Consider the following 27,782-nt stretch of genomic DNA (forward strand, 5'->3'; position numbering starts at 1 on the left):
CGTTTTATTCAGAAAGTCTAAAGAAAGACACTTCACTGTTTTTAATGTTTATTTTTGCCTTTTATCTAAACATGTATGTTCTACAGGAACATAGATATCAGCTGATCGTGTGTACGTATAAACTGTATTTACATAACGATGAGTATACAGGAAACATTCGTCCTCCAAACTCTGACCTGTGAAAGTCCTCTTCAGCTCAGTCACGCCCTCTTAAAAGTCCTTTGTGTCACTTTGGTGTGAGCATTAAGAAGCTGTGGACACTTCAGTCTTTGTGGAAACTTCGGAGGATTCATCCATTGTCTTTCCAAACACCATCTCCATGATACAGCCATTAAACTGAGAACAGAACAGAAGAACTCATCATCACTTCAGCGGCAGGGACAATTCAAACTGTCAGAGAAAAGCTGCGAAAAACTAAACCCTGCATTCTGCACTGTGTTATCTGAGTGTGCTCACCTGTTTGTTCATGAAGACGTAGATGAGCGGGTTGTAGACGCAGGCGCTCTTAGAGAACAACGCTGGGATGGAGACAAGTCGATAGTCTTTGTTTTCTTCTGTGGAGTAGGCAAAGTAAAGAGCTGCCAGGGCGTACGGGCCATAGCAGGTGACGTAGGACCCCACCATAACGATGATCATTCTTGACACCTCCTTCTCCGCCTTCTGGGTGGAGGCTGACTCAGCCTGCTGGGCTGCAACCTGCAGAGGAAACAACAAGGCTAAGTTTTAATGGAGTGAAGTTCTCAAGCTCCAAACACACAACCAGCACAGAGACTCATTTAATCACTTAGTGCTGGCTGATTGATTGATTGACTCACCGCTCTCAGAGCACCCAGCAGCTGGGAGTAGCAGAACATGATCATCGTGAGAGGAATGATGAAGCAGGTCAACATGAGGAAGTGTGTGTAGCTGTTCGTGTTGTACTCCACATTGTGAGTGTACCAGTCGGGTCCACAGGAGCAGCCCAGACCTTCAGGGATGTACCTACCAACACAGACAGTCAGCTCACATGTGCAGGACACACACGGCCAGAATCACCTGGTGCCTACAGTACCTGCTCCAGCCAAAGAAAGGTGGGCAGGCGCAGCCGACGCCCATGAACCAGGTGAAGGCCACTGCAGCCAGAGCGTGATTTGAGCCAAACTTAAAGGCTCCGAACGGTTTACAAATGACCAGGTACCTCTCAAAGGAAAGCACCGCCAAAGACCAGGCGGTCACCAGACCTGAGGAGGAGGGAGAAACACAACATTGCATCTGCACGCACCTGTACACATCCTGCCGATGGATCGGGTGGTTTACCTGCCGCGGAGCCCACAGCAGACTCCAGAGCACACAGCGTGTGACCCAGGAAGTAGTAACCTCGCATGGAGGATATGAACACCTGACTGACGGAGAAGGTGACGAAGATGAAGCCGCAGAAGGAGATGTTGACAAGAATGAAGTTGAGTGGGACTCTGAGCTTCTTGTACTTCATCGTCGCCAGGAGAACAACGAAGTTTAAAGGAGCGCCAGCAAAAAAAACAAAACCCATAAAGGCGGCCTGCAGGTAAAAGACCCAGACAGGGGCCAGGTAATACTGGGGCCCCTCAAAGGGACTGATTTTGGAGATGTTCTCGTACAGGTGGAAGTATTTTCCCATTGTGACCCTGAGCTCTTTGCCGCTGCCGCTGTGTCAGCCTCTTATATACACTCATAAACCACTTACAGCAAAGATTATGCTGCTGGGATTTTTCTAAACTTTAAGGATTAAGAACTTCTGACTCCTTAATCTGCTTACAGAAGGTTTTCTCTGTGAACACAAGGATCCACCCGAGTTCACCTCACTGCTCAAAAAAAACCGTTGTGCTTTAAAGGTGACCGCAATCGCATGCACGTCTTATTTAAATATTTATTTATGATTTTGGTAAATGGCTCTGGGATTAGCCCTTTAACTCCAAGGAATTGAACCTAGAACCATGTGGTCAGTGGATGAGTTTTCCCTCTGTTTCCAAACAAACTTAATTTAATGATTGATTTCATTAATTAAATTATTAGTGATCAACACATACTTACAACAGCAATCGTATTAAGAGCCAATAACATGACAGCAAAACTTTAATTATGCTAAATGATTTATCTGTACTCTTTAAGTTTGGTTACACGTAATAACTAGAAACATTAGCATCCCGCCAACCAGCTCACTGTTGTGGAGAGGTCGGTGGGTGAGAAGCGGGTAGCAGAGCTGACTGTTGCTCTGCTGCCAACTCTAAAAATCCTTCTTACAGATGAAGACGTAAGTCCCTGCTGTGTGATATGGTTCGTAATGGGTTTATAAAGTTTTTAGTGTAATAAACATAAGCTGTTGTCAGGCCCACTGCAGGGCAATGAAGACGCCTGATGATGAAGAGCAGCAGCAGGTGGCTGACAGATCTAAATCCAATAAGAGTCTTTTGTTTTTCCGTGTGCCCAACTTCCGATGTAATCCGGATATTTCAGATTTACCTGACCAGGTGATCCTCCTCAATCCTCCAAATCCTTAAAACATCGTCACACAGTCAGATTAGAAGACTCACGACCACTGAAACGGTTAAAGTGGTTCAGCGTGAGGAAGACTGTGAGGAAGAGGAGGAGGAAGAACACCGAGCCTTTAAGAAGGAGCTGTCCTCCAACCTTCATCACTTCTCCTGCTCAGAGTCCGGAGAGCGTCGCAGACAAGAAGAAACTGCTCCGTCTCCACTTCTGTTGCCCATTTTCATCCTGGACCAGACTGAGGAGGAGACACATTTATTGACTGATCGATTGATCAATGGCTGTAATGATTGCTGACCTTTAGAGCGGGGGCTGTATCATAACCAGGCTGTGAGCTGCATGGAGCATGGGTATGATACGACCTCAGTTTGGAGGTGACTTGCAGCCTTAAAAGACTGATTAATCATTGATGTATTGACTATTGATTACTTGCTACTAAGGATTATTGATTAAGCTCCTGGTGGTTCAGATATGAAGACCGGAGATTATGTCTGCTGCTTTCACTGTTTAATGTTAGGTTTCTGTTTGTTGTGAGTCTGTGCTGTAACACCAAAGGTCACAGTGGCCTCAGGTGTTCATGTATCCTGTATTATTTATTTTCATCCTTAATGTCTGTTAAATAAAAAAGAACCTGCTGATCAATGAAGTAATTTGATTGTGTGAATCATTACTTTACTTCAAACATTTAAATGAAACTCAGAAGCTGTTTTGGTTTAATTATTATTTGTAATAAAATTGCTTTTTGGAACATTGAGGCACACTATTATTCATCAGATTTATTATCCTGTTATTACAGTTATAACTTCAGAAATGTTTTTAACTTCCAAACTTCTGATTATTGAAACTTATTCACAGATGACTTAAAGCCGTGTTTCTTTGGGTTTTAGAGCAGTTAAATTCGACTTGATCATCAGAGCTCAGAGCACGTCATCGGGTCCCTGAACGTCTCTTTATCCAGGATCTCTTTTCCTTATAGGGCTTCATTTATACTAACATCATTAGTCAGGGTCAGAGGTCACAGGAAGTGGGAGATGAATGTGAGAAATGAACCCAAGGTTTGTCAGTCTACCTGAGAGTAGTCGCCACAGCCTGCATCAGGTTTGGTTTAGTTACAAAAATAAATAAATCTGGAAGCATCAGAAACATGTCAGTCATAAGAACTTTAGCTCACATCATCAGCTGTTGTTGATCTGTCTGTAAATTCCAAGCCTGAACAGCTTCATTAATATCAGATACGAAGCTGAGCAGATGTTGCCACTGGTAAAACTCTTTAACATTGATGTCAGTGATGAAACTAACCCTGTACCTGCTACTTGTTCATGTTCCCCTAATAAACGAAATGATCAAAAGTGTATTTGTATTCACTCAGATTATCGTTTGATCTGAAACAGTGTGACTGCACACGCACACACACTCAGGGTTAAATGTGATGATTTTAAATGTGTGTAAGTTCTTCGATATCCAGGTTCAGCGTGTTAATTTAGTAATTACAAACATTTCAAGTGTAAATGTTTGTGAACATATTTATTTTTATTTGTACTCCTTTTTCCGATTTGTAAATCGCCTTGCTGTAGTGGAGGACTTTTGTGTCCCAAGTATCCACGGAGCTCTGTTGGCTTGGGGGCCCGGTGGTAGGGCTGCTCAATCTGCTCAACATTTGGCAATAAACCCTTTTCTGATTCTTCTGAAGTGTGGTTGGCCTCTCTGTCACAAACAGGGTGAGGAGTTTAGTCTTTTGAGGGGGGGCTCGGAGTAGAGCTGCTACTCCTCCACATTAAAAGGAGCCGGTGCGGTTTTAGATACGGGCGACACGGGCGGTTGCCCGGGGCGGCATCGTGGTGGGGGGAGGCATCACGGGCATCGGCAAAAAAAAAAAGAAGCTCGTACTCATGCTGCCCCGACGTCAGCCAGCGCATATTGGGAATGGCATAGGCACCGATCGGTTTTCTATCGCCCATTTGCTGGGAGTAAGGACGCCCTCCGTTTGCGAGGTGCACCTGCTGCTTGCGAAACAGGGAGGAGAGGGCGGGGCGGCGGGGGATTCTCTGGCTGGCTGGAGCGGCATCTGATAACCAACTCGCAAAATAAAACAAAATTAAAACAAACCAACAAACATGAAAACACCAGGCATTATGATACAGACTTATAATTAGCACCGATGTTTTTTTGAAATTCTATACGCAAAAAGTGAGCGTAAGAGCCCTCGGTGCGCCTGCCTGCTGCTGAAGTCAAAGTAAACTTTATTGTCATCTCCGCTACATACAGTCCAGTATATAGAGAGACGAGACGACGAGGCTCCAGTTACAGCAGTGCAAGTAAACAAACAATATATATAAGAAGAGTAAGAAAATAAATATCCACTTTAGGACTTGGGGTAAAGGGATCAATAACAATTTAAAATTTAAAATTTACAGTTTGATGATTTAAAGTCTCACACACAAGCCGTCGAAAGGGGAGGGGGCCGGCTGCTTCCAAATAGAACACATTTCATTTATAATGTTGTAAATCCAAGCCAATTATGTATTCATGATTTGAATCCTGGGTTGTGTGAAATCTCAGAAATAAACCCTCGACAAAGTGAATCTGTGAACTAAGGTGTAGGTGTGTTAGATCATGTTGTGGTGATCCTCGAGTTGGTGGATTTGTGTTCATACTGGAGTGCAAAATTAAAACCAATGGAAGATGGACAAGAAAAGTTCAAAGCCATCAGGTCCTCAGTTTAGAAAAAAGAGAAAAGAAGAGGAGGAGAAACGAGCAAAAGATACAGGTAAGCAGATGTGTCATTGGATAATGGCAGGTCATCCTGAAACAACCAGAATCAGAATACTTTATTAATCACTAAGGAAATTATGTGAGTTACAGTTGCTCCAAGAAGAAATGGTAAAAATAGAAACAGTAACAGACTAAACTCCAAACAATACATTATGTTACAGATTTTAATATTAATTAGTCATTGTCAGTTGTTGATTCATCCTGTTCTCATTGTATGACGAATTATGATGGCTGTTTGGTAGCCGTTTGCATACTATGCATACTCTCTCTCTCTTTATATGTGTGTGTGTGTGTGTGTGTGTGTGTGTGTACAACAGTTTTATGTTAATGTACAATCCTTAATATGTTTTGTGTGTATGTGTGTATTAAGGATAAAGGACACTCTTTCGAGGATGCCAATGTTCACATTTTGGACAGAGAGGACAGATGGTTTGAAAGAGGAGTGAAAGAAGCCATCTATGTCCACTGTGAGCGACCATCTTTGAACAGAGGCGGTGGTTTACGACACCAACTCTCTGCCATCTATAATCCAGTTTTGAGATCCCTTCCCAGACGCCTTAAGGCCCACTCACACCCTGGGCCATCTGACCTCAGGAATTCGCATGATAAGGTGGGGCCAGGTTTCACAATGAAATCACCCGAAACTCTGGCTGATTGGGACCCACACCCAGTTCCACACCTTGGCTCAGGCGATTAGAGGATCATCAGGGGGTCCTTTTGTCCCTCTGTGGGGGGACACTCCCACTAGGGTTATATCTGGGACTCTCCACCAATTGACCTTAGAACTGAAGAAGCCTCTCGGATGAGAGGTGAAACGTCTTCAAGTAACTTAAAGAAGTCCAGACGCTTTTCTTTGCAAGCTCCTTTGACTGTGTATGTGTGTGTGTGTGTGTGGGGGGGGGGGGGGGGGGGGGGCGCCAGAGGGAGTGTTCGCCCAGGGCGCCAAACAGGCTAGGACCGCCACTGTTAGGGATGCTCTCACTTCAGAGATAAAATCTCTCAGCTGAAATGGGATCATCTCGGTGTTCCCCCTGGATGAGCTGGTGAAGGTGACTGGGGTCAAGGAGGTCTGGTCTTTTTGGCTCAGGCTACTGCCCTCACCACCCAAACCCAGGTGTGAAGCAGAAGATGGATGGTTATGATAAGTTGTCATTAAATTCAAATTAATTTTTTATTGTACTGCATTGTAATTTATTGTATCGTATTATTATTGTGTCCCTAGTTTTGTTTTATTTTAATATACTGCATTTTATTTCATCATTTTATTTTTTAATTGCCCTCTCACAGAAGTCTTCTTCCGGGAGGACAAAGCGGAACTTCTTTTGGTGCCCGTGTTTCCGGTGGGACCGGGATTGCCGTTGCAGCGGAAAGCCTGTGAGATGGCGGTCGGCTCTCGGAGCGTTTAGGACCCTGAACCCGGATCCGAGCACCCGGACCCCGAGCTGTCTGCCTCACCGCGTCCCTGTGTCTGACCCGAGCTATGGAGGGCGGCAAACCGAGCCTGGCGCTGGTGTACCAGGCGGTCCAGGCCCTGTACCACGACCCGGACCCGGCCGGGAAGGAGCGCGCCTCGCTGTGGCTGGGAGAGCTGCAGAGATCGGTGAGAGGGCGGGGGGGAGAGGCCCGGGCGGGCGGAGGTCGCTTCGTGTTTTCGGGGATCTGTGTGAAGCGGATCTCAGGGTTTTACCTGTGTGAAAACGCACAGGTGAAGTGTAGTGCGCAGTCTCAGAGGAGCCACCGCTTCCGTTAGCATAACAGCTAAGCTAAAGAAAATGAATGGAGGAAAACATGCCGAGCTAGCTGCTATGCTAACTGCTAGCTGTCTGTATGTTACTTTGCCTGCCTGCGCACGTGTGTGTGTGTCTGTTTGTTTCTTTCTGTTTGTGTGTGTGTCTTTGTGTGAGAGAGTGTGTGTGTGAATGAGTGAGTGAGTCACCTTGCTGCAGGTGAGTAAATGAAGCGCTCCCCTGCCTGTGTTTGGACTTCCTGTTTGCGGTTCCGGCTTGTTTGTTTTTATTAAGCTGTTAGCATGTTAGCATGGTCACAGTCAGGTGACCTGGGGTAAAAGGTCAGCCAGTGTGCGTGAAGGCTGAAGTTATGCAGGTGAAAGTTTCCCCCTGTAGCAGTCAGCTGATCAGTGAGCATGCTCAGTGGAGTGTTTGTGGAGCCCCAGCTCACAGCCTTCAGTCACGTGAGAACTAATTCGAGCCTCTCAGGTGGACCTGAGGAGAACACCTGAAGAGAACACCTGAAGAGCTTCAGGTTCAGTCAGAAGGTGGTTGATCTTTTGGGGACAACAGATCAAACGGTTCATTGTAGTGTCACCTAGCTGGAAACGTGAGGCTGTTGTTCTGGTCAGATGTTCTCCCGAGTGGCTGATGGGCATTCATTATAAGGAGCAGAATCAGCAGACAGCCCACGATTCAATCTTATGAAAATAATTCACTGAAGATTTTTTTTTTTTTTTTAACATTTTACAATGTGCGAGTATTACAGTAATATTCGCAATCACCACCTTTAAACTGTAGATTATGTTGTCAAAGTTAAACTTTGTTAGTACCTGTTTTATACAACAATGTAACATCATCTCCATTTATTTTCTTACCAAGCTCACCAACATTTCACTAAGACCTGCATAAATGTTGCCGTAATATGAGTCACTCTGCAACTGAATGGAGTCAAGTTGGCAATTATGTGCAATCTGTTTCAGATAATACAGCAGTTACCTGATAAAGTTGCCTCCTTCAATTTAGTCAGAAGTCCTCTTGTTCACATTTTAATTAGTTTATTTATTTTTGTTTGGTGTCCCTGTATAGACAAAATATCATAATGTTATGCTGTGTCGATTTTTTTCTTCTCCCATCCCTCGCTATGACATCACTTCCTCCTCAGATGTATGCTTGGGAGGTGTCAGACCAGCTGCTGCAGCTCAAACAGGACGTGGAGTCGTGTTACTTCGCCGCACAGACAATGAAGATGAAGATCCAGACGAGCTTCTACGAGCTCCCGCCAGAGACCCACAATGCACTGCGAGACTCGCTGCTGACGCACATCCAAAACCTCAAGGACCTGTCACCCATCATTGTAACCCAGGTAACTACACCTGTTCCGCCGGTATCAGCATCTGATTGGAGTCAATAGGAGTTCATTGACTCTTGACTGATCTGCGCCTTTTGTACTCGGCTTGAGTCAGCTGTAAAGTTGTCTCAGTGGGGTTTCCCTGGAAACAGCTGCTTATCGCTTTAGTTAAGAGGAATGAGTCCTGTAACAGAATCAGCCTGAGAAATATTTCTTACCTGTGATGTTTAATGTTTGCTTGAGCTGGTTAACACCTGCTTTAATACATCTGTGTGGTTGTTATCACACCTTGTCGGAGGGTGGGGGTTTAACTGTAAAAAGTAAGCTGAACTTGCAGTGACATCATCAGGGTTTAAAAACAGGAAGTTTGTTTGTGGTAGTTCTTACTTGAGTAACTCAGACCTTTGCCTTTTCCTCAGCTGGCTTTGGCGATCGCTGACCTAGCCCTGCAGATGGCGTCCTGGAAAGGATGTGTTCATACACTGATAGAAAAGTAAGAATTCACAAAATCGGCTAACACAATGTTTTCTCTGAAGCTGGTCAGTGACTAACCTGTTCCTCTGTCTCCACCCCTTCTCAGGTACAACAATGACATCAGCTCGATGCTCTTCCTCATAGAGATCCTCACCGTGCTCCCAGAGGAAGTTCACAGCCGCTCGCTTAGGATCGGAGCGAATCGGAGGACGGAGATCATCGAGGACCTGGCGTACTACTCAAGCACCGTGGTTACCTTGCTGGTGAGACACCTGTCTGACTCTCACCTGTCAGACAGCTCAGTAATATTTCTGTCTGAACACCATTGAATGTTGATCGTATCTGTTCACCGGGCCAGTGGCTGTTTAACTGTCACGTGATAGCCACATTAGCTGCATGTTGTCATTAAGGTAGGGGTGTGGCTAGTAATAAAACCATAATGATAATGTGGCGGAAACTGTTATCATTCTAAAAATGGAGATGTCACTGATGATGTCACTAATCTTTATTTAAACAGGACTCTGACTTTATTTGTCCTCAGACAACCTGCGTGGAGAAAACGGGGAATGATGAGAAGATGCTTATTAAGGTGTTTCGCTGTCTGGGCAGCTGGTTCAACCTGGGCGTCCTCGACAGCAACTTCATGGCGAGCAACCAGCTGCTCATGGTGCTTTTCCAGGTCCTGGTAAGTGTGAGAGTGCCGTCAAAGTCAATGATCTGACGTCTCACGTGAGCCTCGATCTGGGATCGTGTGAATATTTCTATGTTACCCCAAACTGTCTCCACAGCAGAGGGACGAAACCTCTACCAACCTCCACGAGGCGTCCTCCGACTGTGTGTGCTCTGCGCTCTACGCCATAGAAAACGTGGAGACCAACGTCGCATTGGCGCTGCAGCTCTTCCAGGGCGTCCTGACACTAGAGACGGCCTATCACATGGCAGTAGCCCGAGAAGATCTGGACAAGTGAGGACAGATCTAGTTCTGATTGTGGCATTCATGTGTTGTTTACATATTGTCAGTAACACGTGTGTTCAATTCTCATCCTCAGAGTGCTGAACTACTGCAGGATCTTCACAGAGCTCTGCGAGACCTTCCTGGAGACCACGGTCAGGAGTCCAGGACAGGGCATGGGAGACCTGAGGACCCTGGAGCTGTTGTTGATCTGTGCAGGACACCCCCAGTACGAGGTACGAACACACCCCATGGCATTGCATATGACATGGCATACAGGGAGTGCAGAATTATTAGGCAAATTAGTATTTTGTCCACATCATCCTCTTCATGCATGTTGTCTTACTCCAAGCTGTATAGGCTCGAAAGCCTACTACCAATTAAGCATATTAGGTGATGTGCATCTCTGTAATGAGAAGGGGTGTGGTCTAATGACATCAACACCCTATATCAGGTGTGCATAATTATTAGGCAACTTCCTTTCCTTTGGCAAAATGGGTCAAAAGAAGGACTTGACAGGCTCAGAAAAGTCAAAAATAGTGAGATATCTTGCAGAGGGATGCAGCAGTCTCAAAATTGCAAAGCTTCTGAAGCGTGATCATCGAACAATCAAGCGTTTCATTCAAAATCGTCAACAGGATCGCAAGAAGCGTGTGGAAAAACCAAGGCGCAAAATAACTGCCCATGAACTGAGAAAAGTCAAGCGTGCAGCTGCCAAGATGCCACTTGCCACTAGTTTGGCCATATTTCAGAGCTGCAACATCACTGGAGTGCCCAAAAGCACAAGGTGTGCAATACTCAGAGACATGGCCAAGGTAGGAAAGGCTGAAAGACGACCACCACTGAACAAGACACACAAGCTGAAACGTCAAGACTGGGCCAAGAAATATCTCAAGACTGATTTTTCTAAGGTTTTATGGACTGGTAAAATGAGAGTGAGTCTTGATGGGCCAGATGGATGGGCCCGTGGCTGGATTGGTAAAGGGCAGAGAGCTCCAGTCCGACTCAGACGCCAGCAAGGTGGAGGTGGAGTACTGGTTTGGGCTGGTATCATCAAAGATGAGCTTGTGGGGCCTTTTCGGGTTGAGGATGGAGTCAAGCTCAACTCCCAGTCCTACTGCCAGTTTCTGGAAGACACCTTCTTCAAGCAGTGGTACAGGAAGAAGTCTGCATCCTTCAAGAAAAACATGATTTTCATGCAGGACAATGTTCCATCACACACGTCCAAGTACTCCACAGCGTGGCTGGAAAGAAAGGGTATAAAAGAAGAAAAACTAATGACATGGCCTCCTTGTTCACCTGATCTGAACCCCATTGAGAACCTGTGGTCCATCATCAAATGTGAGATTTACAAGGAGGGAAAACAGTACACCTCTCTGAACAGTGTCTGGGAGGCTGTGGTTGCTGCTGCACGCAATGTTGATGGTGAACAGATTACAACACTGACAGAATCCATGGATGGCAGGCTTTTGAGTGTCCTTGCAAAGAAAGGTGGCTATATTGGTCGCTGATTTGTTTTTGTTTTGTTTTTGAATGTCAGAAATGTATATTTGTGAATGTGGAGATGTTATATTGGTTTCACTGGTAAAAATAAATAATTGAAATGGGTATATATTTGTTTTTTGTTAAGTTGCCTAATATTTATGCACAGTAATAGTCACCTGCACACACAGATATCCCCCTAAAATAGCTAAAACTAAAAACAAACTAAAAATTACTTCCAAAAACATTCAGCTTTGATATTAATGAGTTTTTTGGGTTCATTGAGAACATGGTTGTTGTTCAATAATAAAATTATTCCTCAAAAATACAACTTGCCTAATAATTCTGCACTCCCTGTATGAAGCTCCTCTGTGTTCTAATTCGGATGTCAGCCTGTCTGGTCTGCGTTATGGTTCTGTGTGTGATTCTGTTCTCTGTGGTCCAGGTGGTGGAGATCTCCTTTAACTTCTGGTACCGTCTTGGGGAACACCTGTACAAAATCAACGACCCGACTTTGCACGCCATCTTCAGACCGTACATCCAGAGGCTTCTCCACTGTTTGGCCCGGCACTGCCAGCTCGATCCAGATCATGTAAGAACCAGAACCTGAACCTTTTCATGCTGCAGTCTGGCTCCAGATCCTTCTGTGTAAAGTTTTTATGATGCTGAGTTTGAACACACTGCTGTAAGTTGAACCCTGACTGTAATACCTGTCCTTGTTGTCTCCATGGTGGTCCACAATAATGCACACAGGTGTGTTCACCGTGAGTGATCAGTAATCAGTGAATCAGTTTGAATGTGAAGTCAGGAACACAAACAAACTAAAATGTCAGCGTCTGTCAGACTTCCAGCTCTGGCTCCACCCACAGGTGTTGGCTTCAGGTGTTCAGGTCATGAAATCTTAGTCTGAATTTTTCTCCGTCCACAGGAGGGAATCCCGGAGGACACAGACGACTTTGGTGAGTTCCGGATGAGGGTGTCTGACCTTGTTAAAGATGTCATCTTCCTGGTTGGCTCCGTGGAGTGCTTCGCTCAGGTAACTAATCCTCAGGTGGTTTCAGGCTGACAGGTGGCATCTGTTTCACCTTTATTCTTTCATTAACATCACTTCCTGTCCTCAGCTGTACTCCACGCTGAAAGATGGGAATCCTCCCTGGGAGGTCACAGAAGCCGTCCTCTTCATCATGGCTTCCATCGCAAAAAGCGTCGACCCGTGAGTATCTGTGTCACTGCCACAGGAAGTTCTCACAGACGCGTTCATCAAGTAAACATGTTCTCCATGTCGGAATTTCAGGGAGAACAACCCGACGCTCACGGAGGTGCTGCAGCAGATTGTGTTACTTCCAGAGAGCGTTCACATGGCGGTGAGATACACGAGTATCGAGTTGGTTGGCGAGATGAGCGAGGTCGTGGACAGGAATCCCAGATTCCTTGGTACGGAGGAATGATCCTGAACAATGGCACTGTCCTGATGATGCAGTCAGCCATGTTTTAACTTCCTTGCCTTTCAGGATGTCGTAGCTTCACATGTGCGTCTGGGCATACTGAATAATATTTTGTACTTCCTGTCAGACTCTGTGTTGAACTACCTGATGAAAGGTCTGCGAGAGAAACCGCTGGCATCTGCGGCAGCAAAGGCGATCCACAACATCTGCTCCGTGTGCAGAGATCACATGGCTCAGCACTTCCACGGGCTGCTGGACATTGCTCGCTCACTAGACTCCTTCGCCCTTTCCACAGAGGCTGCTGTCGGCCTGCTCAAAGGTACCTGCACTGACATCATCACATATCTGTACTGTACCTGCCTTGAATTTATCAGATACCTATGGTCACATTTAGAAGGTACAAGGTTTAAATCTCTGACACAGGTTTATCCTCATGAGTGGTGTAGATGCAGCAAGCTCATGTGTAATCACATCAGTGTACTATTACCTGTACAGGTACGGCTCTGGTCCTGGCTCGACTTCCTCTGGAGAAGATCGCAGAGTGTCTGAGCGACCTGTGTGCTGTTCAGGTTATTGCTCTGAAGAAGGTCAGAGGGGTGTGTGTGTGTTTGTTTGTTTGTTTGATTGATTGATTGATTGATTGTTTGTTTCTTCACTTATGTGTTTACTTGTTTGTGTTTTAGCTTCTGACTGAGCAGTCCACGAACGGTAAATCAGCTGATCCGACGGTGTGGCTCGACAGGTTGGCTGTGATTTTCAGGTGAGTTCTCCTGTTTGTTCACTTCCAGTATAACTTTAATGAAACAGCTGACGGTGGACACATCATTTCTCTGCAGACACACAAACCCGATCGTCGAGAATGGACAGACTCACCCATGTCAGAAAGTCATCCAGGAGGTAACACACCTGCGCTCACCTGGAAGTCTGATTTGAATAGAGTGATTTGAATAGATGTGATAGAGGTACCTTTGGTCATGTGACTTGCAGATCTGGCCCGTATTGTCGGAGACTCTGAACACTCACCAGGCTGATAACCGCATCGTGGAGCGCTGCTGTCGCTGCCTCAGGTTCGCTGTGCGCTGTGTCGGGAAAGGCTCCGCCTCCCTGCTGCAGCCGCTTGTCACACAGGTGAGACCTCATATCGGACAGCGAGCAGGAAGCAGGTTCAACAAGCTCTGAGTTTAAAAATAAACTCTGAGCTTCCAGAAGAGCTGATCAGAGCTTTTCCAGTCGGCTTTGAGTATGTGCACCATGATGTAGTCAATCAGTAATCAATCAAATGAAGTTTGAGTGAAGCAAGTGTTGTTGAAAATTGTCACACAAAATAATCATCTGTGAACAGATTCAAAGCAGTTTTCCAGACCCCAGGGGGCGCTGTGACTAAAGTGTCAGCAATTCTGATTGGTTTAGAGAGAATCTGTGATCCCTGGTGATGCAGTGTTGTTTTGTTTCCAATGAAACAATCACGTGTGTGTTGTTGTCAGATGGTGGGCGTGTATCAGGTGTATCCACACTCCTGCTTCCTGTACCTGGGCAGCATCCTGGTGGATGAGTACGGTATGGAGGAGGGCTGCAGACAGGGATTACTCGACATGCTACAGGTGAGCACACCTGGGCACTGAGACTCCACCTTTCTGTTATGTGCTCAATGAGCTGGTCAGTGATGATGATGGTGGTGTGGCTTCCTCCTCCTCAGGCTCTCTGCATGCCGACCTTCCAGCTGTTGGAGCAGCAGAACGGTCTAAGGAATCACCCTGACACTGTGGACGACCTTTTCAGGCTGGCCACCAGGTGAGTCTGAAGCTCCGCCCATTTGAGCCCAATGGTGCCATGCTCCGTAGCTCTGTCCGTTTTCACCCGCTGTCCTCGTCTGCTCAGGTTCGTCCAGCGAAGTCCTGTCACACTGCTCAGCAGCAGCATCATCATTCACATCATCCAGTGCGCCATCGCAGCCACCTCATTGGACCACCGAGACGCCAACTGCAGCGTGATGAAGTTTGTCCGAGACCTCATCCACACAGGAGTCGCCAACGATGTAAGTCTAATGGAAACGTGCTGTAAACGCCAGTAATGTCACAGGAGTCTGCTTCACCTTAACACCTGTGGGTCTGCAGCACGAGGAGGACTTCGAGGTGAGAAAGCGTCTGATTGGTCAGGCTATGGAGCAGCACGGCCAGCAGCTCGTCACTCAGCTGATGCACTCATGCTGCTTCTGTCTGCCGCCGTACACGCTACCTGACGTCGCCGAGGTGCTGTGGGAGATCATGGTGTTCGACCGGCCGGTGAGTACGTGGTCAGGCATCTCAAACCTGTGTGCATGCTGGGGGTGTCAGGTGACTCTAGGTGCTGATGATGGTGTCCTTGTGTTGCAGACGTTCTGCCGCTGGTTAGAGAGCGCCCTGAAAGGTTTACCGAAGGAGACATCAGGCGGCGCCGTGACAGTCACCCATAAACAGCTGACTGACTTCCATAAACAGGTCACCAGGTGAGATAACCAGTGTTGGGCAAGTTACTTTGAAAAAGTAATTAATTACAGTTGCTAGTTACTCCTTCAAAAAAGTAACTGAGTTAGTAACTGAGTTACAATATTCTAAAAGTAATTAATTACTTGTAAAGTAACTATTGCGTTACTTTAAAAAAAAAAAAAGTTTAACCCTCTGGGGTCCAGGGTATAATTGGTCATTTTTAACTACTTTTGATTTTACCTCCACATTTCACCTTTAAAAACTATTTAATTTGCCCTGTTTGGTATCATCCTTTTCAGCACAACCTCACGTGTCTGAATTTACAGTTATGGTTTCATTTTGACATACTGTATTAACACAATTGATCTAAAATCAGACAAAAGAAAAAGCATAAAATCAGAGTAGAAAAAGTTATATTTTTTACTGTAACAACCACAAACATGTTTAATGATAATATTTCATAACTTTAAATGCAAATATAAATTGTCAATTTTAAAATCCTCTGCACAAGTTTTGCAAACAACAAAGTTATTTGCATCCATTTACCTTTTACCCTTTTTTATAACTATTTCAAACTATTTACAGAACAATCAGCTCTTCTGCATTCAATAAGATGCCACACAAATTATTTGTGCCACTACAAAAAAATAACTTCTGTCCACTATAAAGGAGAACATCACAGCCTGATCCCTGCAGGTCTGACAGCAGCAGGTGTATCACTCCTCTTGTTTTCATTCAGCAGTCCCGTCATTTTACTGACACACAACACCAAACTATCCTCTACACTACACGCTAACTACACAAGACAACACAGACAACACACTCCAAACACGCTAAATGTCACAAATCTCTCACATCTCTAAACTCGCTCTCTGTCTCTCTCTCTCCATCACTCCTAGAACTTCCCCCCTCTTCCAAAACAACCAAATGTCATGTTGCCATATAATTTTTTGGTTGGTCAACATGGTGCATTTTTCCACCAACACGAACAGACTGTTTTTTGTTTTGTTTTTTTATTTTTTGCTCATAAGCAGAGAGTGCTTGCTGCGCTGTCCTTAGACAGTAAATGTGACGAAACTATTGAGGACAAAACACAGCGTATATATTGTTTATCATGACTCTGGTTTTACGTGGCCTATCAACACAATTTAAAAACGGGTATATATCACCTTGTTGCTTTGTTATCTTGAAGTGGTCATGTGATTGGCCTACCACGACTACCTTATTCTTCCTCAGTCAAACAGCAGCACTCATGCAATTGTTTTGCCCCCTGGCTCCAGGTTTTGTGCCAAAAAGTGATTGTCTGTGATTGCGGTCCGCGGGAGCGCATGCAGCTGTTTAAAGCCATAGCGCCCAGATTACTTACGTAGTCAGCTACTTCCGTGCAACTGATATAAGATGGGTTAAACTGAACACAGCTTCGACATCTGTTTGTTAAAAAATAGTAACGCAACCGCACTGCATTTTCTTGTTAGTAACAGCGTTGTAATGATAGAAATAGTAATTGGTTAGATTACTTGTTATTGAAAAAAGTAGCACCGTTAGTAACGCTGTTATTCCCATCACTGCTCATATTGTGTTCAGGCGAGTCAATTATGTCTGTGAGGCATTCAGGGACAGGCATTACTGACTGTGAGGTGTTCAGGGACAGGCATTCCTGACGAGGCATTCAGGGACAGGCGTTACTGACTGTGAGGTGTTCAGGGACAGGCGTTCCTGACGAGGCGTTCAGGGACAGGCGTTGCTGTCTGCAAGGCGTTCAGGGACAGGCGTTACTGACTGTGAGGCGTTCAGGGACAGGCGTTACTGACTGTGAGGCGTTCAGGGACAGGCGTTACTGACTGTGAGGCGTTCAGGGACAGGCGTTACTGACTGTGAGGCGTTCAGGGACAGGCGTTACTGACTGTGAGGCGTTCAGGTAAGAGTGCCTGAGGTGTGTAGCAGGTTTTGTCGAGACTCGCTCGTCTGATGGTGGAACGCAGACAAACTGGAGTCCGGATTGAGCGAGTCTGGACTTGTCCTGACCTGATTGGGTGGTTTCAGGTGTATGAAAAACACTATATGCACTGGTAAAAAAACCTCTTCCAACTGAGGAGTTTATTTCCTGTAAAATTGATCTCATGGTCTGGTTAAATGTTTTTGATAAACATTCAGTGTGTGGAACACGGTGACAAGTGGATAACCTCACATTTGTTGTTCTGCAGCGCTGAGGAGTGTAAACAGGTGTGCTGGGCCATCAGAGAGTTCACCAGACTGTTCCGATAGCTGCAGCCTTCTCGCACCGCCAGGTGAGCCTGTTCTCAAGTACGCTCAGGTGTGTATTCAGCCTGAGTTTGTTTGCTTCTCTGATATGTTTAAGACTTCTTTTTTTTCCCCACAGGTAAATCTTTTTGTTGACGAGCATTCAGAGGTGACGGCAATAATCTGCGTCTGCAGACGAGGATCCAAAGGGATGAAGATGATGAAGGACTTCGAATGTGAACAGGGCGGCTCACTCTGAAGGACTGACAGATTGAAGACTGATTGGACAGAATGAGTCCACCCCAGCTCACCTGAACTCACCTGACCTCACCTGCAGCAGGTGGTGAGTGGGCGGGGCTGGGTCCGGCAGGTGGGCGGGGTCAGGAAGCTGCGGTCGTGAATCGGAGGATGTGCCTGGTCAACAGTTTTTAGAGATTTATTTTTGGACTTTGGTCGTGGTGGGGTTTTTTTGTTTTGTTTTTTTTTTTTTGTCCGTGCCATAAAAGGAGCCAAAAGATTTTCCATGATGCTCTTGGCTGCAGCGTGCTGCGGGAGGATTTGGCGTCACCTTTGACCTTTTTAACTTTGGTTGAATTTTAGTTGTTCTTCCACAAAGTGAAACAGAGTGAACTCTGGGTAATGAGGCGGAGAGACTGACACCATGACATCATCGGTGATGTAGCCTTGTTGTAAACAAATTAAAAAAAAAAAACTGCTCATCCAGTGTCTCCGTTATTACTGTCACCTCACTTACCTGTGCCAGTTGGTCAGACAGCTGCATGGTAGCCAGGTGTTTGGGTTCTCGCTCTGGTTAGCAGGTGTTAGAAGGAATGAGGTTAATGTTTCCTCCAACATCGTAGCGACCTGATGAATTGGCTCAGAAGGGTGCAGAGGCTTTCTAAAATAATAGAAACCTTCATCACAGAAATCTTCAAAGTCAAACAGAGCAAATCTTTTTGCTCCTCCATCACAGACGCTCCAAGGTTGGCTACAGACTCGTGAAGGCAGTGCAGCAGCTTTATTGGGCATCGGAGGGCGTGAGTGAGCTGGTGGTTTGCATCGTTCCAGGTCTCATGCTACAGCACAGAGAAGATGGAAAAAGTTTCTCTGTATGTGGAGCTGTTGGTCTGCAGAAGGCTCAGTTTAAATGTGTCACAGGTGTGATGTAAACCCAGGAACAAATCCGTGAGTCAGACCTGAACCTGCTCAGGACCACATCCTGGAGCTCACTGAAGTGCTCTTCCTGTCCTCAGACCTCAGGGGAGCGTCTGAGTGGCTTCTTGCAGGAAATTCTCAAACTGACTGTCAGGAGCTGAAGTCTCTAAGCCCCGAGGAAAGGAGCCCCAGTCCTTCATTTATCCCCACCTTGAACGCAGAGCCATGAATGCTGGGGAGGCGAGGAGCTTGTAATTCAGACACATCAGTAAATCAGGTGTGACGTTCACCAATCTGTCGGATCCTCTGCATTGCCGAGCATCTCTTTTTCTAAGTCCTCATCTCCTTTCCTTGATGTTTTCCATCATTTGGTGAGGTGCGTAAGGTAAAGAGATCAGAGGTCATTCAAACCATCGTCTTTATTCAAAATACAAAAATCATTTGATTATTTCTGATGTAAACAGACACAGGTCATACTGATTCTGGAGCTCAGGAGAGCAGGAAGGTTCAGGTGTATGGCATATTTTTCCACGACTGAAACTACTAATTATTAAATTCTTATTTACTCACAACCCAAAAGCAGACACCTGCAGGTTCAGTCAGGCATCAAAACACTGGCTCACTCATACAGTGCATTTAAATTGAGGCTTTAGGTTTTACCTGAACAGGTAAACACTGAAGTAGAGTCTGACTCTCTCAGGCCTGCTAAGACCTTTTAGACCTACCTGGTCTAAAAACAAAAACACACCTGGTGTGAGAATACTGCAACGGCCTTTATTGAAATCTGAACAAAGAAACCTCCCAGAAAGGTGTCGGCATGACAACAGAACAGGAAATACACCTGCAGACCTCCACCCGTTTGTCTCAAATGTTCAGTTTATGTACAGCTGCACCTTCCCTCCAGTCAGGGTTTCCTGCTGTTTGGGGGAGGGTGCAGTAAGCACTGTCTGTGTCGGGTCCAGGGCCCTGGTTCAGGGGCCGGTGGGGTTCCAGGGTCCCTGGATGTTTTGGCTCTGCAGGAGCCTCTGCAACTCTTTGAACTGTGCCACCGTCTGATCCTTCACATCGGGGTTTGAGATCTGCAGCCGGATGCTGTCCGTGGACCAGCTCAGCTCTCCGGAGAACATCTCTGTCAGGATCCGGGCCACCACAGGAATCACCTGAGGACAAAAAAAACCCCCACTGTGAGACATCCACAGGTGTCTGGAGCTCCATGAACATGAGGCAGTCAGGAGGTTGAAAGGTGACCTGGCTTCTGTGTCTGCATCCCACACAGTGAAACTTTATTCCTAACACTGGGTTAAAAACAGGAAGTGCACAGAGAGACAGGTGTGGAGGGAAAACTACACGCTTCGAGGGAATTATTCATACATGTGTTTAGTCGCACACCCACAGACAGGTGACCAGGAGAGGCTACAGAACAGATATTAGACATTTTACTAAAGAATCGGGTTTGTGCTTTGGGCAGAAAAAATTGGATTCTTACATGTGCGCCATGTGTCAACAGCATGTAGAAAGCAAGACTATCATGTCATATTTGACCTCCGACCTCACATTTATGTTCACATCTGCATTTATGTATATGTTACCTCTTTAACAAAGTGCACAGAAACAGAAAGAGCTGCCGAGGTAACAAGAAATATACTGAAGTACAAAGGTGGAAAGTAACAAAGTACAAATACTTTGTTACTTTACTTAAGTAGAATTTCCAGGTATCTGTGGTGTCTGTGGGCCGGTGCAAGTGTGGGGAAGCATGAAGGCAGTGACGCTTTTTAAGTGGCAGCTAATTTCAAATGCAAGATTGTTTGTGAGTTTCCTTGCTAACAGCCTAGCTGCTGGACTTCTCAGGGAGAGAAAAGAATAAGAGGTAACTTCAGTCAGAGGTGGAGGAAGAAGACAGAAGAGGAAGTACAAAGGGTATATTTAAAGGTGAGGCCTGCTCAGGGAGATTTAATGATTACATGTGATGTCATCATTTTAATCACATCTGATGAGTTTTCATATTGTGAAATGTGCTGCATAACAAATCAAGTAAATTAACTGTGTTATTCAAACATTGCATGAAGTGCAGATAAACAGGTTAGCGTGCTGATGTAATGTAGATTACATAAAGTGCAGCAGAGATTAATATGAAATTAAGCTGATGGCGCTGAGATCAACTCACTGAATTCCACCTTTGTACTAACAGATACAACTGTGAAACATCTGCTGACACCGTGTTCAGGTCAGCTGATCACAGCCTGCACTGTGAGCTGGGACTTGCCCCACGCTGAGCCCCCTTTACCTGTAACACGTTTTCCTGTTCAGGTGTGGAGGCAAACTCAGCCTCTACCATGTAGGCAATATAAAATACCTTTTTTAGATTCTTTGTTTACATCACAGATTCAAGATGAATGCATTCATGAGAAATAAATTTCAGATTTGAATAGTGTTTTTATTCTCATTTACTAATACTATGTTATTATTGTATTAATATAACACAGGCTCCTTTTACCTTTGCATAATAATAGCTGATAGAGATGTCCTAATCCTAACCTACTGAGTACACGTCACAGTGTGTACTTTTTCACTTTTACTTGAGTAAAGACAGTGAATCAGTTCTTCAACATTTACTGCAGTATTTTTAGGTATTTGCACTTCAACTTAAGTACAGAATGTACTTTTACCACCTCTGCTGTAATGTACTAATATACAATAAGTTCAGGGAAATCATGTCCAGTTACTTATGAGCTGCTCCTGCATGTTTGTGTAATCAGAGTAAATTTGTCATGGAAACATCTGAGTTTTACTGCAGTACAAACTTCGTGAAGTATGTTTCAAACAACAAAGATGACAAATATTAGCACAAACCTGTTCCCTGTTACCTGTGACCTGACAGCTTCATGTTAGCATCACATATATCAACAGAGCTAAAACTGACCCAACAGAGACCACACATAATAGAGGACACACTCTTGACCTACTGATCTCCAAGGGCCTGAGCATTTTAAAGGTTACTGTGTCTGATGTGGGCCTGTCTGATCATTACTGTGTTTTCTTTGAAAGTAAAATTTCAGCGCACACAAATATGTCAACAGCAGTGATCACAAAACGGTGTATAACTGAAAACAGTAGTGAGATCTTTAACCAGGTCTTCCCCTTAACACCTGACCTGACCTGTCCAGAGGTTCAGTCAATGAGCTCGTCAATAGCTTCAATGCTAAAATGTTAAATGTTATGGACACTATTGCTCCCATTAAGGTGAAGGTTATCTCTGGAAGGAAAAAGTCTCCATGGAGAAACTCCATGAAAAAAAAACTCCAGGTTCATTATGACATCTATAAAGAGAAACTTCACAATTATAATTTACAACTGAGGAGTGCAAGGAGGTCCTACTTCTCTGACATCATCACCAAAAACAGCCATAATGCTCGGGTCTTATTTTCTACAGTTGTCAGGCTAACAAACCCTCCTGTGTCAGTGGCAGCTGAACTTCACTCGACCATGGCCTGCAATGACTTTGCCAAATTCTTCACAGAAAAAATCCAAAAGATTAGACAAGCAATTGGTACATCAACAGCAGATTCAGGATATATACTGTGTCCACCGAAAAAACTGTTTAAACACCATGAAACAGTTTCACCCTATTAACAGGAAAGACCTGGAGGACATCTTAGGTCAACTGAACTCCTCCTCCTGCTATTTAGATTTCCTGCCAACAAATTGTTTCAAAAAGGTCTCAAAGACTTTGGAGTCAGACCTGTTACAGATCGTCAACTTTTCTTTAATGTCAGGTGTGTTTCCAGATCCACTAAAAACTGCTGTAATTAAACCTATACTGAAAAAGGACAATCTTGACAAGACACAAATGAACAACTACAGGCCGAATTCAAATCTCCCATTTTTAAGTAAGACCATTGAAAAAGCAGTTTCTCAACAGCTCAATTACTTCTTAAAACAGAATAACTGCTATGATGCCTTCCAGTCAGGTTTTAGACAGAACCACAGCACTGAAACCGCTCTGACCAAAGTGTTTAATGACATATGTCTGAATACAGACAGTGGAAAAATGTCAGTCTTAGTTTTACTGGATCTCAGTGCAGCATTTGATACAGTTGACCACAACATATTACTCAAATGACTGGAGAACTGGGCAGGCCTTCAGGAACTGTACTAAACTGATTCAAAACATACTTAGAAAACAGGAAATACTTTGTATCAATGGGTAACTTCACATCTGAGCAGACAAGTATCACATGTGGAGTTCCCCAAGGTTCCATTTTGGGACCCCTTCTGATTAACATTTACATGCTCCCACTGGCACAGATTATAAAGAACAACAAATAAACTATCATAGCTATGCAGATGACACACAAATATATATCACAATGTCACCAGGAGACTGAGGCTCTGGACAGGCTCTTGGTAAATGCATTGAGGAAATCAATGACTGGTTGTGCCACAATTTTCTCCAGCTAAACAAAAACAAAACTGAGGTAATAGTCTTTGGCGCCAAAGAAAATCGATTACAGGTCACCAGAGAACTTCAATCTATACACCTAAAAACCAGGTGAGAAATTTGGGTGTAGTGATGGATGCAAACCTAAACTTAGAAAAACACATTAATACAATAACAAAATCAGCTTACTATCACCTCAAGAATATTTCAAGGATAAAAGATCTGATGTCTCAACAGGACCTGGAAAAACTAGTCCCTGCATTCATCTTTAGCAGGCTTGATTACTGTAACAGCATCTTTACAGGTCTACCTAAAAAATCAGTCAGACATCTACAGCTCATTCAGAACTCTGCTGCTCGAGTCCTCACTAAGACCAAAAAAGTGGACCACATCAGTCCAGCTCTGAGGTCTTTACACTGGCTGCCTGTCTGTCAGAGGATAGACTGGTTGAAGACTCACCTATTCTCAGTTGCATTTGAATAAAGCACCAAATCCGCACTGTTTTACTTTTAAGCTTAAATTTCAAAACTTACATTTTAACTACTGATTTTATCTACTATTCCTTTCTTTTTTCTATTTTAAATCATGCTTTTTATTTGTTTTTGTTTTTTAATGTCTCTGTAAAGCACTTTGAATCACCTTGCTGTTGAATTGTGCCATATAAATAAACTTGCCTTGCCTTGCCTTTTCATTTCCAATGGGAGCTGACACTAATTATTTCCTGACATCTGCAGGACTGAGCTCTGACTCGGGTCATGTTGTTTAGTTAGGAGTTTGGAGACAAGACAGGTTCTTCACAGCAACATCAGCCAATAGGAAGTACTGAGGCTGCTCAGGAGGAGGTAAGTGATGTAGTGAAGGTTAACTGGAGGTGGAGGGGTGGAGCTCATAAAGATTCTGGTTCTGACGTGTTCGGACCAAAGGCTTCTTCATTTTTTTGCACTTGTTATAAAACCGTCAGCACTGCCACTCAGTTTAAGCTCTGCCCCCTCACCTGCACCATGATGAGCTTCTTCTCTTTGGGCTTATTGTCGGGCCAGTCCTCCCCGAAGCAGAAGTAGATCTCGAAGGGCGGCGGGTTCGGGGCTTCGCCTCTCTGGAACAGGATCAGCCCTGCGGACAAAAGCATGTCGGTTAGAACATATCAGGCAGCATGTCAACAAACCCGCACACCAAACTCACCTTGCAGGAAGTCGTTGAGGCTGAAGACCTTGATCTTCTTTTCTCTCTCCATGGGGTTGGACGGGCCGTGTTCTGGCATGCCCGGTCCAGACCAGAACACCTTACACTGGCAAAGGCGGACGGCGTAGATGTCCTGCTCACAGATCTCCAGGATCAGGCCGCGGTCCATCACGTCCAGCAAGGCCTCGGTGTAAAATCGCTGTTTCTCGTTCTGCATCTCTGATGTTCCCGGGAACAGCACCTGCTGGAGGTTGACAGGTCCGAACAGGTCCACCTGCTCTGGGGTCGGTTCCAGGTGTCCGTAGTACAGCCGGCAGCCCTGAGGGTTACTGACGATCAGAGAGCCCATTGTACGGCCCCGGTACTGGAACTTCAGGTCCAGATCTGTTACTATAGCAACACGAGATACAGGACCATTACTGTGCCAGTAGAGGGGGGACTTTTATGTATGTGTTATTATCGTAACAAGATTAATCAGATTATTTGGGGGCACCGCTCCTGACACGCAAACAGGACGCTGCACTGATGGTTACACTGAAGGGTGTCACAGACCCTGCCACGCCCTCACCTGCTTCTCTGCAGGCAGGTGACGTGCAGATAAACCGTCACAGGATTTGCCGTGATATTCACCTTCAGTTTGCAGTGCTCACCTGTTAACGTTCAGTAGGGCTATGCGATATGACCAAATACATGGGATGATCATGTTATACTCGTTTATTTTGTGCTGTCAGAAAACACAATGTTTACTGCAATGTTGTTTCATTGCCTTAGATGACGATTAGCAACAGTCACCACAGTAAAGCCACCAAAACAAATTGTTATCGGGACAAGAAATGACATTAGGGTATGAGATTTTGGTCATAAAGCACAGCCCTAATGTTCACCTGTGAATGCACAGGTGAACCTCATGGGTCTGTGAAGGTAACCCTGAGCTCTGCAATGTGGTGCTGTATTGTTAAAGTGTGACACCAGAGTTGGTTTGATGGTAAACTGTCTGAGCAGCACCACATGTGGTAGCGTTTTAGCCTTGAATCTGTGACAGGAAACTGCATTAGAGGTCAGGACTCACGTGGGACGCTGCTCAGCAGGTCGTACTTGCAGGGCTGGTGGTTCTGAGGCTCTGCCTGGTTCTCGACGCCCACCATGCCGCTGGCCTCCATTAAGTCCGGCTGTGGTTGCACAGCGGCAGCGTTCAGATCCTGAAGTCCATTATGGAGGAAGTGTGCCTGACCCTGGAGGTCAGAGGTCATGGTGATGTCAGGAAGCAGAGGCACTGGGATATGCGGCGGTCCAAATGTCCCGTTAGGGGGTAGGCTGAACTGGTTCATCTCTGAGGAAGCCGGGAAGGAGGCAAAGGGGGCGGAGTCACTCAGCCTGGGATCTAAGGAGACATGGCATCATCACATTACATCAACAGCCACAGTGTTTCCATGGTGACACTGAGTCGAAGGTGTACTTACTGATGGAGAGGTCCATCAGGTTCGGCATCTGAAAGGATCAAAGTGTTTCGGTCAATCACGTGAAAACATGTCAGACTGTTTACATCATGTGATCGTTCTCACCTCCTCGTCATCGTCCTCAGCGCCGTCTGAAACACAAAACGGGGATCATCACTTCCTGTCACCATCGTACGACATCAGAAGGTTACAGTCGTGCAGGTGAAGCTCACCTGTGCTCCCGGGGTGCTCACACACTTCGTAGATCTTGTACGGCTGGACCGGCGTCTCTTTGGTGCCATCATACTTCAGCTGAAACTCGCGGCTTTTGTTCAGAGCACAGCGCAGATTTGCCTTCCACTTGGCAGGGTCGGGTTCATCTACTCCCTCCTGGTACTTCCCCGTCTCCAGAGCCCATGCCTAGGACACACAGACCAGGGCATAACTCACATGTGACAGATAGGACTCACCTGTGCTCAAGCTGAGAGATGTTTTGCCGTGCCAGCAGTTTCCCTTTGTTTCCAGTGTTTATCATGGGCAACGCTACTCAAAGTCAATAAACACTCAGACTGACACACAAAAGAGGAAGCAGTCAGCAGAGAAGGAGGAAGTGACATCATCACCTGTGGTCAAACTGAAGTTGTTCAAAAACTGTGAAACGAAACTCCGCTGGAAGGAGGAAGTCAAACGCCTACTTCCTCTTCACATGTCAAGAACCCGCTTGTAGTTTTTACTTTGGTTTGTCTGTGTGTGTGTCCGTGTATGCGTGTTTCCTTGTATCTGTTTTTGTGTGTGTGTTTGTGCACATGTGTGCATCTGTCCGTCTGCGTGTGTTTGTATTTTTGTACATGTTTAGACATCTTGTGAGGACAGAAAAAATGGTATGCTACTATACTTGTAGGGACTAACAATTACCTATGAGGACAAAATGTGTCACCATGTTGTATTAGTGACAGGGTTACAATTAGCTTATACTTGGGCTGTGGGTTTGGGCTGTGGGTTAGGATTCAGCATTCATTTTTGATGGTTGGGGTTAGGGAAAGCATTATGAAATGAGACGAGGTCCTCACCAAGATATGAAAACGAGTGTGCATTACTATTTTCTGTAAAAAAAAAAAATTGAAATTTGAAACATGATCACAGCAGATGCTATATCAGAGGTTGGAGGTCAGGTGTGAAGGGTTAACCTGACCTTGAAGATGGTGTTCTCCTCGTCTGACACGGGCGTGTGGCGCGTGGCGTGTTTCCAGGGGATCTGGAAGAGGCGGTGGTCCGCGCTGAGCCACTGCAGACCGGGGTATCTGCCGCTGTTCACCTGCGCCAGCAGCCAGGGCTTCAGGCGGACACGCCGGGGCTGGACGCTCATGCTGGGAGGACTGGGAGCGGGAGAGGATTCGCTCAGACCGCGGAAACGGTCCCTGAGTACGAGCTGCTTCTGACGCCTCGGAGCTTTGAATTGATAACTGTAATAAGTGAATAATTATCGAGGAATTGGTTTCTGATCGAACTGTTTCACGGGTTCACGAGCACAGATACCTGACTGCGTGTGCGCGCTGGGCGGATGGACTCACCTGGCCGGGTCCGGTCCTGGTTCAGAGTCTGCGCGCTGTGTTCCTCCTCAGCGGCGTGACGTCAACAAACAAACAAAGAAACAAAAACAAACAAACAGAGGGCGGCGGAGCGCTGAAGGGCCGGAGAAAAGTCCCAAGACAAACTCGTCCTCAGTCCGATCACATGACGTCAAGTTAACTTGAAGGAAAAGTGCTTCCGGTGGCACATCAGCTCTCGACAAAATAAAAGCTTCTAACAAAACGCGATTAAAACATGTAGTGATAAATAATTAATTAGTAACCCTTTCAGTTAATTATTGAATCGCTTCTATTTTACTCTTTTATTTAGTTTAAAGATGGAGTTTTTAAAAGTGTTTGAGGCTTTGCAGAAGTTATTTAAAAAACAGAAAGAGTCAAACTGATGCACAGTTACGTAAATAGCCATCCCCGAGGAACCCTAACCATGCGTCTGTTTGAGAGGAACCCGGACAGAACCACACCGCAAGAAACACACATCCTGACAATTCTAAACGCTGAATGTTTTATTGTGAAGGTGTGTCAGGCGGCATCCGGTGAGTTACGCCTATCTTCAGGTAACTTTACGGAC

General features: G+C 45.4%; 3 protein-coding genes across 5 annotated transcripts; 1 reads left to right on the plus strand and 2 right to left on the minus strand.

The window, feature by feature from the left end:
* Positions 1-35: 35 nt before the first annotated feature.
* opn1sw1 (opsin 1 (cone pigments), short-wave-sensitive 1) lies at positions 36-1,670 on the minus strand. The gene is made up of 5 exons (XM_085138504.1): positions 1,297-1,670; positions 1,052-1,220; positions 816-981; positions 457-696; positions 36-336 (listed from the first exon to the last, which is right to left on the minus strand). The coding sequence occupies exons 1-5, from the start codon at positions 1,634-1,636 to the stop codon at positions 244-246; spliced, it is 1,008 nt and encodes a 335-aa protein (XP_084994630.1). The 5' UTR covers positions 1,637-1,670; the 3' UTR covers positions 36-243.
* A 4,934-nt stretch (positions 1,671-6,604) lies between these two features.
* tnpo3 (transportin 3) lies at positions 6,605-18,172 on the plus strand. Of its 2 annotated transcripts, none has more exons than XM_085138489.1 (23): positions 6,605-6,877; positions 8,170-8,370; positions 8,775-8,848; positions 8,936-9,092; positions 9,371-9,514; positions 9,618-9,793; positions 9,879-10,017; positions 11,709-11,855; positions 12,192-12,299; positions 12,385-12,476; positions 12,558-12,697; positions 12,836-13,027; positions 13,204-13,304; positions 13,392-13,468; positions 13,545-13,605; positions 13,696-13,836; positions 14,193-14,309; positions 14,405-14,499; positions 14,587-14,743; positions 14,823-14,990; positions 15,081-15,193; positions 17,378-17,461; positions 17,554-18,172. In XM_085138489.1, exons 1-22 carry the CDS (start codon positions 6,758-6,760, stop codon positions 17,436-17,438), a joined length of 2,781 nt encoding a protein of 926 aa, XP_084994615.1. In that variant the 5' UTR covers positions 6,605-6,757; the 3' UTR covers positions 17,439-17,461; positions 17,554-18,172. The 2 variants fall into 2 exon arrangements, with proteins under 2 accessions (XP_084994615.1, XP_084994616.1); XM_085138490.1 differs by having other exon boundaries at positions 13,204-13,295.
* Positions 18,173-19,321: 1,149 nt separating this feature from the next.
* Positions 19,322-27,388, minus strand: irf5 (interferon regulatory factor 5). Of its 2 annotated transcripts, none has more exons than XM_085138502.1 (9): positions 27,197-27,388; positions 26,818-27,074; positions 25,859-26,045; positions 25,752-25,777; positions 25,650-25,677; positions 25,259-25,570; positions 24,190-24,579; positions 24,002-24,120; positions 19,322-19,729 (listed from the first exon to the last, which is right to left on the minus strand). In XM_085138502.1, exons 2-9 carry the CDS (start codon positions 26,989-26,991, stop codon positions 19,541-19,543), a joined length of 1,425 nt encoding a protein of 474 aa, XP_084994628.1. In that variant the 5' UTR covers positions 26,992-27,074; positions 27,197-27,388; the 3' UTR covers positions 19,322-19,540. The 2 variants fall into 2 exon arrangements, with proteins under 2 accessions (XP_084994628.1, XP_084994626.1); XM_085138500.1 differs by having other exon boundaries at positions 26,818-27,088.
* Positions 27,389-27,782: the final 394 nt, after the last annotated feature.

This window comes from Neolamprologus multifasciatus, chromosome 17, assembly GCF_963576455.1.
Source record: "Neolamprologus multifasciatus chromosome 17, fNeoMul1.2, whole genome shotgun sequence".
Lineage (NCBI taxonomy): Eukaryota > Metazoa > Chordata > Actinopteri > Cichliformes > Cichlidae > Neolamprologus > Neolamprologus multifasciatus.

Coding starts and splice junctions, on each gene's coding strand:
- opn1sw1 (XM_085138504.1), bottom strand. CDS start 1,636: ATGGGAAAATACTTCCACCTGTACGAGAACATCTCCAAAATCAGTCCC. Junction 982..1,051: donor CCTTTCTTTGGCTGGAGCAG/GTACTGTAGGCA, acceptor CTGTGTTGGTAG/GTACATCCCTGAAGGTCTGG. Junction 697..815: donor TGCTGGGTGCTCTGAGAGCG/GTGAGTCAATCA, acceptor TTTCCTCTGCAG/GTTGCAGCCCAGCAGGCTGA.
- irf5 (XM_085138502.1), bottom strand. CDS start 26,991: ATGAGCGTCCAGCCCCGGCGTGTCCGCCTGAAGCCCTGGCTGCTGGCG. Junction 25,571..25,649: donor CCTGATGGACCTCTCCATCA/GTAAGTACACCT, acceptor ATGTCTCCTTAG/ATCCCAGGCTGAGTGACTCC. Junction 24,121..24,189: donor CCTCAACGACTTCCTGCAAG/GTGAGTTTGGTG, acceptor TTTTGTCCGCAG/GGCTGATCCTGTTCCAGAGA.
- tnpo3 (XM_085138489.1), top strand. CDS start 6,758: ATGGAGGGCGGCAAACCGAGCCTGGCGCTGGTGTACCAGGCGGTCCAG. Junction 8,371..8,774: donor CACCCATCATTGTAACCCAG/GTAACTACACCT, acceptor CCTTTTCCTCAG/CTGGCTTTGGCGATCGCTGA. Junction 11,856..12,191: donor GCCAGCTCGATCCAGATCAT/GTAAGAACCAGA, acceptor CTCCGTCCACAG/GAGGGAATCCCGGAGGACAC.